We start from the raw sequence: 17,760 nt of genomic DNA, 5'->3' as shown, positions 1-17,760 counted from the left end.
GCCACAGTAACTTCTTGCAAGATACATCCACGAAAGCAAAAGAAACAAAAGCAAAATGAACTATTGGGACTTCATCAAGATAAGAAGCTTTTGCACAGCTAAGGATACAGTCAACAAAACTAAAAGACAACCTACAGAATGGGAGAAGATATTTGCAAATGACATATCAGATAAAGGGCTAGTTTCCAAGATCTATAAAGAACTTCTTAAACTCAACACCAAAGAAACAAACAATCCAATCATGAAATGGGCCAAAGACATGAAGAGAAATCTCACAGGGGAAGACATAGACATGGCCAACATGCATATGAGAAAATGCTCCGCATCACTTGCCATCAGGGAAATACAAATCAAAACCACAATGAGATACCACCTCACACCAGTGAGAATGGGGCAAATTAACAAGGCAGGAAACCACAAATGTTGGAGAGGATGTGGAGAAAAGGGAACCCTCTTACACTGTTGGTGGGAATGTGAACTGGTGCAGCCACTCTGAAAAACTGTGTGGAGGTTCCTCAAAGAGTTCAAAATAGACCTGCCCTATGACCCAGCAATTGCACTGTTGGGGATTTACCCCAAAGATTCAGATGCAATAAAACGCCGGGACACCTGCACCCCGATGTTTCTAGCAGCAATGTCCACAATAGCCAAACTGGAAGGAGCCTCGGTATCCATCGAAAGATGAATGGATAAAGAAGATGTGGATGGAACTGGAGGATATTATGCTGAGTGAAGTAAGTCAATCGGAGAAGGACAAACATTATATGTTCTCATTCATTTGGGGAATATAAATAATAGTGAAAGGGAATATAAGGGAAGGGAGTAGAAATGTGTGGGAAATATCAGAAAGGGAGACAGAACATAAAGACTCCTAACTCTGGGAAACGAACTAGGGGTGGTGGAAGGGGAGGGGGGGTGGGGGTGAATGGGTGACGGGCACTGAGGGGGGCACTTGACGGGATGAGCCCTGGGTGTTATTTTGTATGTTGGTAAATTGAACACCAATAAAAAATTAAGTTATTAAAAAAATACCCTACAGGTCCATCTATGTCAAAGCAAATGGTGGGTATTTGTCGTTTCTAATGGCTGAGTAATATTCTATTGTATACATAAACCACATCTTCTTTATCCATTCGTCTTTCGATGGACACTGAAGCTCCTTCCACAGTTTGGCTATTGTGGCCATTGCTGCTATAAACATCAGAGTGCATGTGGTCCGGTGTTTCACTGCATCTGTATCTTTGGGGTAAATCCTCAGCAGTGCAATTGTGAAATTAACTTTTGAAGAATCATGAAATATGGGTTTTAACATTTAAAGAGACCTTTAGAAGTTGTTTCATCAAAAAAGACCCAGAAAGGTGAATGATGGTAGCAACTTTTGACATTTTGCACGGGGCTTTCTGGTCCCCCAAGTGTTCTCTTGGCCATGGCTTTGTTAAGATAAAATAGCTTTCCTAGGTTTCAGTGTGCAACAGAGAGAGCCAACCGGGTTCTGTCTCCCACATTCTGCTCGTATTATGAACAAGGCAATAATTTGACAACTTAAAATAATGACTACACCAGCAACAACAGCAACAACAACAAAAAGAAGGCCTGCCGCGGCCGCAAACAAGGTATGAGCTACCTTGGGGCCATGGAGCTCACAGGCCCTGAGGTCTGCAATCTTCACAGAGGACAGAGAGCCTTCCAGATGGGATACGTGCTTAGATTCGTCTTGGCCTTGCTTAAAGATCTTTAGAAACGGGACTTTCAAGCCTGCACTCTTTAAGGACACAGCTTTAGCAGCCTCAGTATGTTCCACTTCATTCTCTAGGATGTATGGGAACAGACTGCATGCACATTTTGTGAAAAGCCATTTCTGAGCCATAGTCTGACCCACAGAACCACAGAGTATCAGACCCAGAGGACAGAAGCCAGGATGTCTAGTCCAAAGGTCTTGTTTTACCTGAGAAAAGACACAAATCCAAGGCTCAGGACAGTCAGGTACTAACTGCGGTCTAGCACCCGCCCTGGGGTGATGGAATGTCCTTCTCCATCCTAACTTTTCCAAATACTGGATCACAGCATGTTAGCATCAGAGGTGCCTCAAGTGTGTTAGCTCAAGTCCTCAACTTAGCAGATGACTAAATAAAGCCTTGAGTGGTAAAGGCTGCCCAACATGATAATTCTCTGCCACAGAATACCAGAATATTCTAGAAACTCTGGTTTCACTAGAATGGGACCACTCACTTATTTTTGTTGTAATTTTTATTTTTAATAATATTAGTTTTAAAAATCTGATTACAGGAGGACCTGGGTTGCTCAGTGGTTGAGCGTCTGTCTGCCTTTGGCTCAGGGCGTGACCCCCAGGTCCTGGGATGGAGCCCCACATCGGGCTCCTTACGGGGAGCCTGCTTCTCCATCTGCCTGTGTCCCTGCCTCTCTCTCTGTGTCTCTCATGAATAAATAAATAAAATCTTAAAAAAAATCTGATTACAAAGTTATTGCAGAAAATTTGAGAAACAAAGAAAAGCACAAAATCGAAGTTACCGATATTCTTTATGCCTAGATAACTGCTGAAAGCATTTTTCTGATCGTATTTATAAGTAATTTTTAACGGTGTTGTACTTACACATCCTTTTGTAACTTGGTTTTTAAACTTAATGTGGTGTGACCTTTTCACTTTTTTTTTTTTTTTGACTCATTCAGTATTCTGCTGAAAGATCATGAATTGCCACTGAAAGAGCTCATTTCACCAGGAAGAAACTCTCATAACAATGTGGGAGTCTTTCTAAAGTCAACTTGGCTGCATTTCAAATACGTGTTTATCACAGATAATTTTTTAACTTGTTCTATAGCCCCAGGCCTGATGCATGGTGCTGGCCAGTGGATCCAAGCAGTTTGCTGGAAGTTACTCAACTTGACAGGTTATAAGCAAGAGAAGGCATGGGTTTCCTGCTGCTGTGGTTAGATGGTTCCCTGTGTATCTGAAAGGAGACCTATATAATAGTTTTAGAATGTGCTCAAGGGCTGTGGCTGGTATTTCTGGTAGGGTTATGGCACTGGAGAAAGGAATCTGTTAGAAGCTCATTAGCTTCCACGGTAGCAAAGGAATCTTGCAGCCAGCTGGAGACCTCCTACAGCAATTGGGACATATGCCTTTTGTTGATGTCTGAAACCATAGCGAGTGCATGTTGTGGAAATTTTAAAAATCAGCAGCCAGTTAGAAAATAAAGAAGCTGAGACAATAGAAACAGTGTTGGGGCTATGGGAAAGTGGGCGCCAGCCCTCTCTCTTGAGGGGCACTCACTGTTACTTTCCATGGGTCTGACCAACCTCCTGACCAAAGTGCTCTGTGGACATACCAGTGAGGAGGGAGGGGACAGTCCTTCCAGAGGTCACATTAAGTCTTTAGAGTAAGAGACCCATTTTCCAAGGCCTTATTGCTTCTGCTATGGTGGCATTGGCTAGGAGACGCAATAAGAAGCATTTGAAGTGTATTTGAAAGGGTATACAGGACAAAGAAAAGGAATAAGACAAGGTTAGTTCTAGAGTCTCAAACTGAATAACTCTTAAGAGGTAGATGGGATGGAGTTTGCAGTGGCCACTGGTGCCATGGAACTACAGCAAAATGGACATACGTGGATATATACGTTTTGGAGTGGTTGACAAAGATGGCATTGAATTGGTGAGAATGGGGAAGACTTTTGAGAGCTCTGATGAGAGAAAGGAAAGAAGCTTGTCCGGGGGTGGTCATGCGGAGAAGCGGGGCAATGTCAGAACTGAGACCAGAGCCAGACGGTGGGACCCCTGGGGACAAGGCCCCATTTTACCATATAAGAGCTATGCGACCTCAAGAAGCCAATCCACCTCTCTGAGCCTTGGCTTACCCATTTGCAAAATGGGGACAGTAGCATTACCGACCTGGATGGGTTGTTGGAATAATTAATGAATCAACATGTGTAAACCCTGACATGCACGAATAGGAATGCATGTAACAGAATCAGTGCCTGGTCATTGGAAACATCCCGTATGTGCTTGCTTTTATCCCTAATATTGTTATTGATGGTTGGGAAGAAATGAAGGAGAGAAGGAAGGATGGTAAGAAAGGAAAAATCTGTAATAGATTGGGGAAAGACATTACAATGTAGCAGCATGTTTGTTATATTCCTGTGGATTATCATTTATAGAGATGTGAATTAGGTGATACATAGGCCTCAAAAGATGAAGGAGCAAGTAGACAGGTTGATTTTAAAGGGAGGAAATATTGTATCCTTTTGAAAATGAGCCTTCAAGAAATTGAGTTCAAGAAATGAATTTCCCTTCATTACTGAGAACATTTGCTGAAACGTTTTGTCATTCCACTAATTATTCTCCACCGCTGCCTACCCACCTCCAACACTGTGCAAGTTATTCAGCACATTTTTTCTTCTAATTTACATGCCAGTCGAACCTTCTCAATTATGAGTTGGTGATGGGCATCTTGGTGTCTTAGCACATACAGTCACCCGGCACATGTGGGACATGTTGCTTCTTTAGGAGGAATAATAGAGCTACTAAAATCTAAAAATAGATGGGTCATCTTATAGGAGTGTGCTTGTAGGGGTATCCCTTCCTTAGGTAAGTTTTTCCCTTCTGATAGCACATTCTATCTCCTTGGCAGCTCTTACAGCTTCCTTCCTCTGGAGGAAAGCTGGTGGGAGATGCCCCTTCTCCTGGGACCTCACACCTGCCTGGTAACTCTCCCTGCTCCCATTTATATGATGAAAGAGCCCAGGCAAAGCAGTCTCAGATCTGCCAGGAAAATAGTCAAATCGAGTCTCTAAACAGGGACAAAATGAGAGTGACTGGTGAGCAACATCTCATGTCATTGTTGATGACGACGGTGTCACAATTGTACCGGTAGTTTATGATTTGAATCTAAACATTTGTAATGTTTAGACTGTGTCCCTACAAACTGAATGTTTGTATCCTCCCCAGATCCATATGCTAGAGCTCTAACCCCTAAATGTGATGGTATTTGGAGATGGGGCCTTTGGGAGGTAAGCAGGTTTAGATGAGATCATGGGGGTGGGGCCCCCAGGTTGGGATCTAGGCCCTTATACAAAGAGGAAGAGACAGTAATGTGCTCCCTCTCAGCCATGTGAGGGTGCAGCGAGAAGGTGGCCACCTACAAGCCAGGAGGAGAGCCTTCACCATAACCCAACAATGCTGCCTCCTTGATCTCGAACTTCCCCAGCCTCCAGAAATAAGTATTTGTTATTTAGGCTTCCAGTCGTTGGTAGTTTGTTACAGCAGTCCAAGCTAAGACACTTATATGAGATTTTTTTTTTTATGCTTGAAAAAAATTATGTGAGTCACCCACGCATTCAGTTATGAGAACAAATAGTTTTCCAGATCCTAATTATTTTTATTTTTTAAAAAAGATTTTATTTATTCATGAGAGACACAGAGATAGAGAGGCAGAGACACAGGCAGAGGGAGAAGCAGGCTCCATGCAGGGAGCCTGACGTGGGACTTGATTCCAGGACCCTGGGATCACGCCCTGGGCTGAAGGTGGCGCTAAACCGCTGAGCCACCCAGGGATCCCCTCCAGATCCTAATTAAAGTAATACTACCAACACTATGGCCAGGATAGATTGCCATGTTTACCACATGTCCCATTCTGTGGCAAGCTCCACAAACATTGTTTGATTTACTCATCAGGACCCCCTTCTGAGGCTGGTCCATTACCACACCCCCCTCTAGAGGGAAGGACTCAAAGCCGAGGGAGGATGATTCATCTGGCCAAGGTCACAGAACAGTAATTAGAGCAGCATAGACTGGAACCTCAGAGGACTTCGGATTTAGCTATAGGACTTAAAAAAAAAAAAAAATCAATGTGTGTGTATCCACAGATGACAAAGTGATTGGAGGCCATGTGGGCAGACTTTTGTACTAGAATGGGGCACAGCCACTACCCAGGAGGCCCTACTGCTCCGCCGGCTGCAGGTGTGTAGACAGCAGTGAAGCGTGCCCACTGGGAAGGCCGGCTGGCCGCCAACTCTTGTCCTAGGTGGTAAAGAATCAAGGCTCACCGCTTTCTATTTATAACCCTTCAATAATGGATGGAACCAAGAATGAATTTTAAAAACCTACTAGGACAAGTCCAACTGGCTTTCCCAGAAATAGATGTGTATTTGTGGAATTCGCTTCCATAATATCTCATTAATTTTTCAGTGTTCCCAATGCGCACGGCGTCGACTGCAAACCGGGCATACCCTTGTGCAAGCTTGCTTCAACGAGTGAGCCGCCTCCTAGGCTGTATCAGGTTATAAATTTGCAGTTGTCAAGCATCACAATGTTAGCATTGCTTGGTTTTTTGCAGAGCTCATTACCCACTGGCAATCAGCATGTTCCGCTGCACGCAATGGCATCGTTTGGCATGTTTGGCAGCCACTGCCGTGGATGTGATGATATTGTTTAAACTCCATGTGCCATCTGCCATCACGCAAAGATAAAGTGGGATGAAGGGGCTCTTCAGCCATCTCTCACTTCCTTAGCTACCGAGGCTTTCTTAAAGCAAACATGACAATGCACAACACTCACCACCTGTCTCTTGGAGAAAGGCCATCTTGGCTTTTTGGATTCTGCTGAGTGAAATGAAAGAAAATACATGAATATTTCAAGTAACTGGTGACAGATCATTACAGGGCTTGACGCAAATGAGCCCTGCAAATTTATCCTGCTTTAGTGCTCCTCTGGAGCATCACAGAATGAATATTTATATTTATGCAGATGAGCAAATAAAGCAACATCACAACCTAAAAGTTGGCATCCCATTGCTACCTCGAGGTGATATCGTCCTGCTTCCCAATTATTGTTTAGCTTTCTTTCCCCCATCAGTTGGAGAGAAATTTATAAAATATGATAAAGAAGTCCAGTAAATCCTTTAAGACAGAATGTCGTGGTCACACTGGGCTACCGGAAGGCAGGCCAGCATCTGCAATGACCCAACTTGATACGTGGAGATTGTGATGATAATCCCCAGGTGTGGTTAGGCAAGCCCTGGAAATAGGGGGGCCATCAACACGTGTTACCCATCTTTATTCTGGGGCTTTTCATTGCTATTGGCTACCATCCGAACAGTTCTTGGGAGTTTCTTTAAGTTGTGAAGAAAGTCATTATCCAGTAACACATTTCTGGGGATTCTCAGAAAGCAGAGATTAGATTAGGGCCTCTTGATTTTTTTTTTTTTTTTTTAATGGCGTTTGCATCAACTTGTAATGCTAGTCAGAAAAATCTGGGAATTGTCTCTCAGGTTTAGATGAACTGGTCTCGTGGCTCAATATATAACACGATGTCTTCTGGGTCTATCTCCTTTCTATTAAATTCATCAGGAGATTGTGCAGAGCACTCCCATCAAATGAAAGCAATTACCCAAGCAGCACTTACTACAAAGGATGTGCTCCAGGGACTTTTCCTCCTGGAACCCTGAAAGGCAACTGTCTAGCTGATTATCCCGCCAGTTCTGACCACCCTATTGATCTTTTTAAAGGGGATATTAGGTGGAATCTCCCTTAGGGACAAATCAGCTTTCACGGCGCTCAGCCCCCAAATGCCTGGTGGTAAATTATTATGTCCAATTTGAACTGCAATAATTGGGGTCTCCGATCTTAGCAATTTCTCTCTGCTTTTCTAACTTTGGGGATAAGTTTAGGGCCTTGGGAAAGATTCGCAAGCATTCAGAAGGAGATTTAAAGTCTTTACTGAACCCGCAATCTTATTATCTGTATTAAATATTCACTTTTGCTGAGTCGGAATCTCTATTCCAACAGTATCATTAGGTGATGCATTTGCACATCAAAGCTTGGGAAGCAAAAAAAAAGTAAAAAAAAAAAAAAAAAAAGCTTGGGAAGCACTGCGTGCACCATGATTTTGGGACTTGGGGAATCTATTCAAAATCTATTCTTCAGAAGGAGATGAAGAGAGGTAAGGTGCAGGATGTTGCGCATCTTTTACTATGTGGTATTTACCATGATGCTAGGCATGTGACAAAGAATACTTAGTAGGATTTAGAAGCACCGGGCCTGGTGCAGACTTTCCCGGGCTCCTTCCTGACATACATGCAGGCAGAGCCAATTACTGCTCAGGTCCCGGGTCCCACAGGAAGGGCGCATCTCCCACCAGCTCTCCTGAGGGCTCCTCCAACGCAGGGCAGCTGTAGGACTGTAGGGGAGATAGAAATACGACCTTGTTCCTTAGCATGGGGGTTCTCAAACTTTAGTTGTCATCAGCATCACCTGGAAGGCTTGTTAAAAAAACCCAATTGCTGTTTTAGGGGCTCCACTCCTAAACTTTCTAATTTAAAAGGTCTGGGGTGGGCCTCAAACCTGCATTCCTGACAATTTCCCAGGTTAATACGGAAGCTCCTGCTCTGGGACCACCAGCCTTTGGGAAACATGACATTTGCTCTAAACATGTACTAACTAACTTCTATCAAGGTTATGCTGTGTTCAGAGGAAGCTCTAGTTTCTAGGGGCCTGTCTTTGAGTAGATCACTTAACTCCTCTGGGTTGGTTCACTTGGGTTATTACATCCTATGAGACGGTAGGTATTCATTTGGATTATTGTATCAGTGAGACAGTGGGGGTGAAAGGGATCCCTGAAGACTGAGGAGCTAACAAATGTTAGCTGTGATTTATTCACTTGTGGCTTCTGGACCCCATACACAGAACCTGCAGCTGCCCCTGCAAGCGCCTTGCTAGCCCTGCCAGGGCTAGTGGTCAGAAGCCTAGATTCCATTTGTCTGACTTGAACCAGTTAGCACCGTGGCTGGGTCACTTCTTTCTGAGTCTCACTTTCCCCCTTTTGTGAATGGGGAGTGCACTTGGTGGTTTCCTAGCTAGGTTGCTCAGGGTCCAGGGCTTCTGGGGATGGTGAGACTGTGGGGCCCACCCCAGCTTCCACCCCCTGGATTGGATTTCCAAACAAGGACAGTTTTGCAAAAATGGCTCTGCTAAAAAAACAAAACCAGTTTAAAAATGACCAGAAGAAGGTGCCTGGGTGGTGCAGTTGACTGAGCGTCCGACTCTTGATTTAGGCTCAGGTCACCGTCTCAGGATCCTGGGATGGAGTCCCACATCAGGCTCTCCGCTCAAAAGGGAGTCTGCTCTAGATTCTCTCTCCCCTTCTCCCTCTGCCCCTCTTGCTCATGCTCTCTCTCTCTTTCAAATCAATCAATCAATCAATCTTTTTTTTTTTTTTTTTTTTAGTCTTTTAAAAAAAATACCAAAAGGATAATCTTTAGCTTTCAAACTTCACCCTCAGAATCATGGAGGTTGTACCCAGAATAGCACAGTTATTCTTACCTTTCACGAGTGAGGTGAAGATGCAGATTTAGCCCTGGAGCTGCCTCTCTCTAATCTGCTCTAGCAGGAATCTGTTGTCACCAAGACCTCTGCCTCCACATGCCACCACCCTGAAGGCCAGGAGTCAGGTGGGGGTGATGTTACAGCAATGATGGGGGAGCTGCCCCCCAGCACAGAGAGAGCATTCTGCTCCATGATGATGACCGCCTCCAGTGGACCTGTTCCAGGTTCTAGACTCGGGGTAAATTATTTCTCAAGAAGAGCTTTTGAGAGAAGGCTCATACTTTCTCCAACTCTGTGAGGTAGTGCCCGATTCCAAGACTGGTATTGAGTTGGTTCTAGTAATTCATGACCGGTGCCTGTACCAACTGGTGAGACATTGGTTCGAGCTGGTTAGTGCACATGTTTTACTAGTTACTAAATATTTTGACGATCTCCTCCCCTCCTCGTTACGATAGCTATCCCGTAGCGGGCATGCAATGCAAGAAGGCTGAGTGAATGGGACCTGAATTCAGTAGCACAAGTGTGTGGCCCAGGTAATTGGCAGCTCCCTCCAACACCACAAGGGCCCCAGGGAGCACCTCCAGCCCAGGGGAGTACCACAAAACTCCTCCTACACTCGAGGAACTGGTAGTCAAGAGGTGGAAAGTGAGATCTTAGAGCTGGCACATAGAGGGTCCTTGGGTAGACCTCTGGGCACGGGGAAGTGACTGCTAGCAGCCTGATTAATGCCCGCTTTCTTACAAGGATGGGCAGGCCACGCCAAGCTCCAGGCCCAGGAGGGCTGTGAGGACACCCACACCCCTCCTCAACACCTCTTGAAACTTATTGACTGTTCATGCTATTGACTAACCCTCAAATGGGGGAGCTCACCTGGAAATGGCAACACACACATACCTGAAGTGTTATGACCCTGAAGGATACCAGGAGAAAGTCCTTGAACACAGCAGTGTAAATTATGTTCCAGTGAGGCACACTGGGATCAGAGGTGAGTAGGATCTGTGATGCAGCCCCCAGCATCCCTTGCAATCCGAGCTACCCAAAACGTATGTGTGACCTGGTCCCTCCTGGCTTCAAATGGCTCTTCATCTGATACCCGATGCTGATGGTTCAGTGGCTCTTCATCTGGTACCCGACAAACATGTTATTAAGATACACAGATAACCCTTTATTTTCCTGGTATTTCTTACTTTGCAATTTATTTTCTGGAAACAGGGAATGGATCATAATCTCGACACAAAACAGCTCACACTTTGGTGGCTTAGCTGGCAATGTTTCGCCCTCCCCAAGCCTGTCTAACTCCCACCCATCTTGTGAGATTAGTGCCATGGATCATCTGGTAAGTAATTTAAAAGGGAAAATACTTAAATAAACTTAGGCTGATATTTATTTAATTATCTGTGTTCCCTTGAATTTTAAAACCCACTTTGATTTGCCCTTTCTCTGCTCTTCTCTCTCGTTATTATTTTCGCCGGAAAACTTTAGTGTAATGTTGCAGACCCTGCTGGCTGCTGACCCAATATGTGGGCTTTCCATTTTTCTGGCTATGAAAACCCTGCTTCACTCACTCATGCAGGTGCGGAATTAACACACTCACTTGCTCTGACTGCAGCTAGCAGGGGCCATGTGACTCAAATGTAGCAATGAGCTTCAAACAGGAGCTGCTGGATGTGGCTTCTGGAAACACTTTCTTGAAGGTGTCCTAGTGGACTAGTTTCTTCCTTTTTGGTCTTTGCCCTCCTTGTTGTCTGGAATATACCTTGATATCTGAAAGGATACCAGAGGTTTTGCAAAGATAGCATCAGAACAGAAAAACTCAAGGAGCCTGTCAGGCTGCTAACATCTGCTCTGGCCTGGGCTCTGCTTATATTACAAGAGGAATTCCCTTTTACAGGGTACTTGGGTGGCTCAGTCGGTTAAGTGACTGACTCTTGATTTCAGCTCAGGTCATGATCTCAGGGTCCTGAGATCGAGCTCCACATTGGGCTCTGAGCATAGATCCTGCTTAATATTCTTTCTCTCTTTCCCTTTCCCTCTACCTTCCCTCCCCCAACCTCCTTGTTCTCTTTTTCTCTCTTTCTCTAAAAAAGAAAAAAAAAAAGGAAATACTCTTTACTTGTTTAGGTTATTCTAGTTGAATTTTGTCATCTACAGGCAAATACTATTCTAACTCACACAGATCTCCCCATCCTGGACTTCCTTTATCAAGAAAAAGGTCATATTTTGGCATTCTGACATCTTGTGACTTTTCTTTTTTTTTCTGCCTATTTATGATGAGGTTTCATAATAAGATCATTAGAGTGTTACTTCTTATAACTCTCCCCGTCTTGCTATTTGCCAACCCAATGCTTGTGGTGGTTATGAGGATAGAGAGGGCTGAATTAGGTAGGAAATGGAAAAGTTACAGTAATTTGAATGGAGATATATTCCAGTTTCATTGGGTAGAGAATATTGAGACTGACACATAAGAAATGAACAGCATGCAAATCCAGCCAGGACTTTTCACTGTCCTATTAAAAATCCATTAGATAACATAAAATACTGCGAGCCCACAAGAGGACCCCTGAAAAGAAATGTTAGTGGCTTCCCCATCAAATTTATACTTCTCTTGAGAAAGACCCTACAGGCATCTAATAAGAGAGTTGGGATTTAAGGCAATAGATGGGCCTGAATTGGATGGGGACTGGAAAAACAATACAATGAGAAATGTTAACCTCGTTGGGTTCTGGGGGAAAGGTTTACCCTTGAGCTTGAACTCTAGATGTTTCACAATCTGGTAAGTGTTAGTATTTTGTAGTTTCCTGAGATTAGGTAAGCTATCTTTGTATTCCCTGGAGACCTCAGAGAGGGTACGTTACTGGGGAAACAGAAAGACTAGTCCTCCGAGGCCACATCTAGCCTGGCTTATCTTCCCGTACGTCCATAGTTCTCCGGAGTGATGGTTGAGAATGCAGAGTCAAATTGTCTGGATTGTAATCTTAGCTGTGATCAAGCAAGTTAATGACCTCTCCGCACCTGACGTTGCCATTTGTGAAATGTAGACAATAATGATATTTACCTATTGCATGAGGATTATCAAAGTTAATCAATAGAACACTTAGATCAGTGTCTGGAATTTAGTAAGCGGTCAATAAATGCTATTACGTTGATTACTGAATATGCTATGATATAATGTTCTATTTATGTATCTGTTCACTCCACTAGATTGCCAGCTCCTTCAGTGCAAGAAACTTGTGTTACTTCTTGATGTGGTTGGTGCTCATTTGGTATTTAATCCATCGTTCTTGATGCGCATAAATGAATGAAACATCCTTCTAATGTTGTCCTCTCTTGTGAGGAGTATCTTACTTTACAAGGTAGTTTTGCAGATTTATGTCTCATCTCCTCCCTTACCCTAAGCTCCTAGCTCCTGTTGTAAATCCCTCTGTTTAGTAAGAGCTCAATAAACATTTGCTAAGGAGATAAAACCATAACCAAACCCTCACATGCCCAGAGTCATCACTGTCAGTTCCTGATGCGAACTCCCACAGAATGTGTCCTTTGGTGATAATAGCAAGTTGCTCACTGTTCTTTAAAAGCTACTCTGTACTTTGCCTCTCCATGCCTTGGCTCAGGTAGTTCCCATCTGCCTGCCTACCTTCACTTTGCTTGGCAAACTCCCATTCATCTCTAAATTCCAACTTGGACACTCTTCCTTCGGAAGTCTGCTCTGATTCACACAGCAAGAGCCATCTCTCTCTCTCTCTCTCTCTCTCTCCCTCCCACTTCCACCCCCACCTTGTCTTTCTATTCTATAATAATTTCATTGAAGACTCATACTGTGTCTCACATAGTATAGAACCTAAGCAGCTCGCCTAGCGCTAGACATAGAGCTGGTATTCGAATAAGCTTCTTATAGGAATAAGCAAGTTGACCTATAGAATGATATACAGACAGTCCTCAAATGAAGGTGCTTTTCCATTCTAAGTCATAAATAATCACATGCATTTACAATCTAGCAACATGCAGTACCAGTCCCCCCCCCTTGTTAGAGGTGGTTAAATTATTCTATCCATTTCCTTTACCCTTATCCTCTTATTTCCCTACCCCCTTATGACCTGACATGAAGCATCCATTTGAGGGGCACATAGGCCAGGTTTTGGAGTTCAATTTGTTTGTATGGAGCAGAGGGAAGACAATGGCTGGCACAAGGTTTGAGTCTTGACTTTGGCTCTGTTGCTTTCATGTTAAAAACCCAGTGGTTCTCATTCCAGAAAGGTGGGCAAGGCCCTGGAAGGGCATAATAGAATCTTGTGGACATGACATTTTTATGTTCATAAGAAGGTATGGATTAATTAAAATATCAAGTATCACAGTTTTGATGATATGAAGACCCAGGAAAGCAGTAAGGAAGATCATGTGCATATAGTGACATGAAGAGACATGAATTGGTAGAGAACACCTGCCCTGCATCTCCCGTGCCTGGCAGTGGACTAGATTTCTGGGCGCTCTGGAAAGAACCCCATGTCTGTGTCGCCAGGCTCATTCAGATCACTGGATTAATGACATTAATGCAAATGGTTGCAATGATTATTTCTGCTCTTCCAAATGTAATTAGTTCTTATAAAAAAAATGGCATGCATGCAGGATCCTTGTGTCTAGTTCTGGACTGATTATCTACTGGAAGCAATTACTGTAATACAGACTTTTTTTATTTCCCTTCCCTAAACAAAATGGTACATGTGAAGGGCAGTGGCATCCTGTGTGGGGGGTGGGGAGAGAAGTTTCTTATACCTATATTTCTCAGAGGGAGGTTAAGCTAGGAGATGGACTAACTATAAATGCAAAAGTGTTTGGGGTGTGGCTGGCAACCCACTGTCTCTGTATAAACACAGTATAACTTAATGCTGCCTTTATTTGTTTGGAAAAGCACAACTAAACAAATATCCTTGAGAAATGCATTTTTCTTCTTTGTTTGCTGGTTTGATGCTTGGCTATTTTGCCTATTTGCTTCAGAACAAAATTCTGGACCTGAGAGGTTCTCAGTGGACAAGACCTGACCCAGATTCTGCAGCCCGCTTGGGCTTGCCAGCCTCCTCCTGCCCGTCCCTCTCCATCCCCATTCCTAAACCCAAACACAACCACACTAACCCTGAGTTGCGTTGCTCCAGGCAGTCATATTTGAAGAGAGTAGTCCCATAGTTGTTGGAATAACCTTGTCTCCTCCCCGGTACCAGAATGTCTCCTTATTCTGTCCTCGCTGAAGGTCCAAATGTCCGTGGTGTGGCCTGGGACAGCAACAATGTAGAGAATCCAGAGAATTCTCCCCCCACTGCTGAGAAGGCCACACACCCGTGTGTCAACACTCAACAATGAGCTTGCTCTTCCATGTTGGTGCCAGAAAAATTTTTGGCTGGTGGAAACGTGTCTCCCCCATGGACCTCAAATGTATACACGTGGTAAGGGATAGATGGGTCTTGGTAAATATTTTATCATTTAAAATCAGCTGGCACTTACCACCAGAATACTTTAACATGCATTATCACACAGATTTTCACAAACATCCCATAAAGTGGAAATCACTGCTGTCATTACAGAGCCAAGAAAACCGCAGCAACGAGAAGGCTATATAAACAACCGACTTAAGGTTGCATGGCTGCTGAGTGACAGAGACAGAATTGCAAGTTCGAGTATGCAAGTCTGTCTCTAATAAGACATAAATAGGGAGAAAAGATACTATAGACCATGTGGGAGCACTAAGTTTGCTTGTTTTTTTAAGATTGATATAATGACGGTGACTGCTTTGGGTAGAAGAGGAAGTGGAGTGGGTTGAATGGAAGCTCCTAGAAAGATAGGTTCATGTCCTATTCCCTAGAACCTGTGCATAGGATCTTATTTGGGTAAGTCTTTTTGCAGATGTCAGTAAGTGAAAGAGCTCGAGATGACATTATTCTGGCTTATCTGGGTGTGCCCCAAATCCATCGACACCTCAGGAAGAGGCACAGAGAGTAGAGAAGGTTGTTTGAGGACAGAGGCAGAGATTAAATGCAGCCACAGTGAAGGAAGACCTTGAGGAAACAAGGGAAGGTCCTCGCCTAGAAACTTTGGAATTAGTACAGCTCTGATAGTTCCTCGATTTTGGATTTCGGGCCTCTAGAACTATGAGAGTGTAAATCTCTGTGTGTTAAGCCACCTGGTTGGTGGCCATTTATTACAGCAGCCATAGGAAACTAATAAAGGGGGCAGTACAAGTGAGTGGCAGGGGCGCTCCACTTACGACCCCGATTCCCAACTCTGACCTTTATTACATTTCATCTTGGCATGTCACTTCCCTGGGACTCAATTTCCTTATGTGGAAGACAACTGCAGGTGAGACCCTTTCTGTCTTTGGTGATCTATGAATCAAGAATTTAGGAGCATTGCTATCAATTTCCCTGCCAGTGGCCAGTGGGTGGGAGCAGTAATTATACGGTGACCTTTATCTTGGCAGAAATGTTTGAAGATGAATAATTAAAGCTCCTCCTTTAGAAATATGACTAATGCATCATTTGCATTTTTTTTTCCAGTGGGCTTAAACCAAGGCTTTTAATCCCTGGATGTACATTTTAAAGGAAAATAATGAAAAATGCTAGAGATTATGGGGGTTAGCAACTGTCCTACAGTGACATGTGTGTCTCAAAGGAGTCAAAATCTTATTGACAGTACAATAATTTGGGTAAGGCATTATCTAAGTCTTCGCCCTGCTATGAATGATGCCCAGTGGTTTCCTGTCAGGCAAGCTCATGAGGCTTCATTTTTCAGATGTGATAGTCCTTGCCTGACAGTCAAATTCATGGTAAATATACCTTTTTCAGCAGGTGGCTTTCCAGCAGTTGTGAGACTAGAAAAGGTAGGGATTCTATTTTAAGAACCACAGTGTTTTAGTCTATGCAGGCGATACAGTGTAATTTGGAATGCTTGCTCGCAACTATGGGTTGATTATATAAGAAGAGCAAACTAAGAATCAGCAACAGTCTTAAAAAAAATCTCCTTTTAAAATAATCAACAGAGAAATGGCAAACTTTCCAGTTACGGAACTGTCGCCCTCTCGGTGAAATCTGGGACATATTTTGCCATTAGGAGTCTCAAAAGATTATTGGGAACTTTCCTTTGCATGTGCGACTGTAATCTTTAGTTCCACTTTCTACCAAATGTCCCATTTTCTAGAATCCAGAGAAGGCAGCAAGGATGGGGAGCCTGTAGGTCAGGGCCCAGGGCCTGCTACCTAGTGGCCCCTTCATGAATGTAAGTGAACAAACAGCAAGTTTGTTGATGAGTTTGCATCACTCATCCCCGACAAGTCGGTTTCAACACAGAACAGAGGCAGCTTATGGAGTCTCGTCACTGTGGGGCATACCCGATGCTGTGACATCCAGGACTTAGTCAGTGACAGTCACCAAATACACATGGATTCTGGGTCCCAGGGCCGCTGCTGGTACTCGTCGCTCCTACTCTCATCATCTTTTTAGGCTACTGTCTTTGCTGGATGAGAATCAAAATACTGCCCAGGGGGATCAAATGATACTTGTGCAAATCCCTACCCACCCAGAGCACATTTAAGAGACAAACATAGATCCGATTGGGAAAACGGGAGGGTTAAAAGGAGGCGGAGGGAGACAAGTAAGTAGCTGGAGGAGAAAATACACAAAATGAAGGGGGACCATATACTTTCCCCTACCAGGCTTGTCCTAACCTCACTAAGTGACCAATTGATTTCTTTTGTGCTTCAACTTTTATTGAACATCTACTATGTGCCAGGCTGTGTTCTAGGCATTAGGAATATAGGAAGTGAACAAAACAGAGAAGAGCCCTGCTTCCATGGAGCTTCCACTCTAGAGGAGCTGAGGTCAATGGAAGAAGCACACACGGGTCTTGCTGTGTAGGGTAGCTGCCCGGCCATCCTCGACCTTCCAGCCATGTCCAGCCCCGTCTCCCTGAGACCACAGTCTCCTCTTCTGATGAATTAACAGCCTGCTGCCTATCCTATGAGAGGGGAAAAGAGTTATAACTATGAGGGGTGATAGATGTTAACTAAATTTATTGCAGCGATCATTTTGCAATATTCATTATACACCTTAAACTTCTACCACGTTCTACGTCAATTATGTCTCAAGAACATTGGGAGAAAAAAGAAAGTGATACAGTAAAATATGATGCTGTGGAGTGTGAAATGTTTCCAAAAAGCTAAAAATAAATAAATAAATAAAAACTCAGCAACTAATATGTTACTTATTAGTCTCTAGTTAATACCTTCTTAACAAGCTCTCAAGCTCTACAAGAGCCTGGACGGAGTGTTCTCCCTCTCCGGTGTCACCCAGGGTTTAGAGACAGTGCTGGGTGTGTAACAGGTTTTAAATAAATAAAAGTCTGTGGAGGATATAATATCGTATTGAATCTGATGTCCAGACACCTC

At 43.7% G+C, this 17,760-nt stretch overlaps 1 protein-coding gene across 1 annotated transcript in view; it reads right to left on the bottom strand.

Moving 5' to 3' along the window:
* PLEKHG7 (pleckstrin homology and RhoGEF domain containing G7) overlaps positions 1-17,760 on the bottom strand; it is a 78,577-nt gene that overhangs the window by 36,907 nt on the left and 23,910 nt on the right. The window contains 4 exon segments of the mRNA XM_072771588.1: positions 1,630-1,723; positions 6,571-6,608; positions 9,835-9,923; positions 9,925-9,956. Of these exon segments, the coding sequence (XP_072627689.1) occupies positions 1,630-1,723; positions 6,571-6,608; positions 9,835-9,923; positions 9,925-9,956 (253 nt within the window).

This window comes from Canis lupus, chromosome 13, assembly GCF_048164855.1.
Source record: "Canis lupus baileyi chromosome 13, mCanLup2.hap1, whole genome shotgun sequence".
NCBI classification, from domain to species: Eukaryota; Metazoa; Chordata; class Mammalia; order Carnivora; family Canidae; genus Canis; species Canis lupus.
Note: the sequence above shows the minus strand (reverse complement) of the source record. Positions and strands in the feature narration are given on the sequence as shown.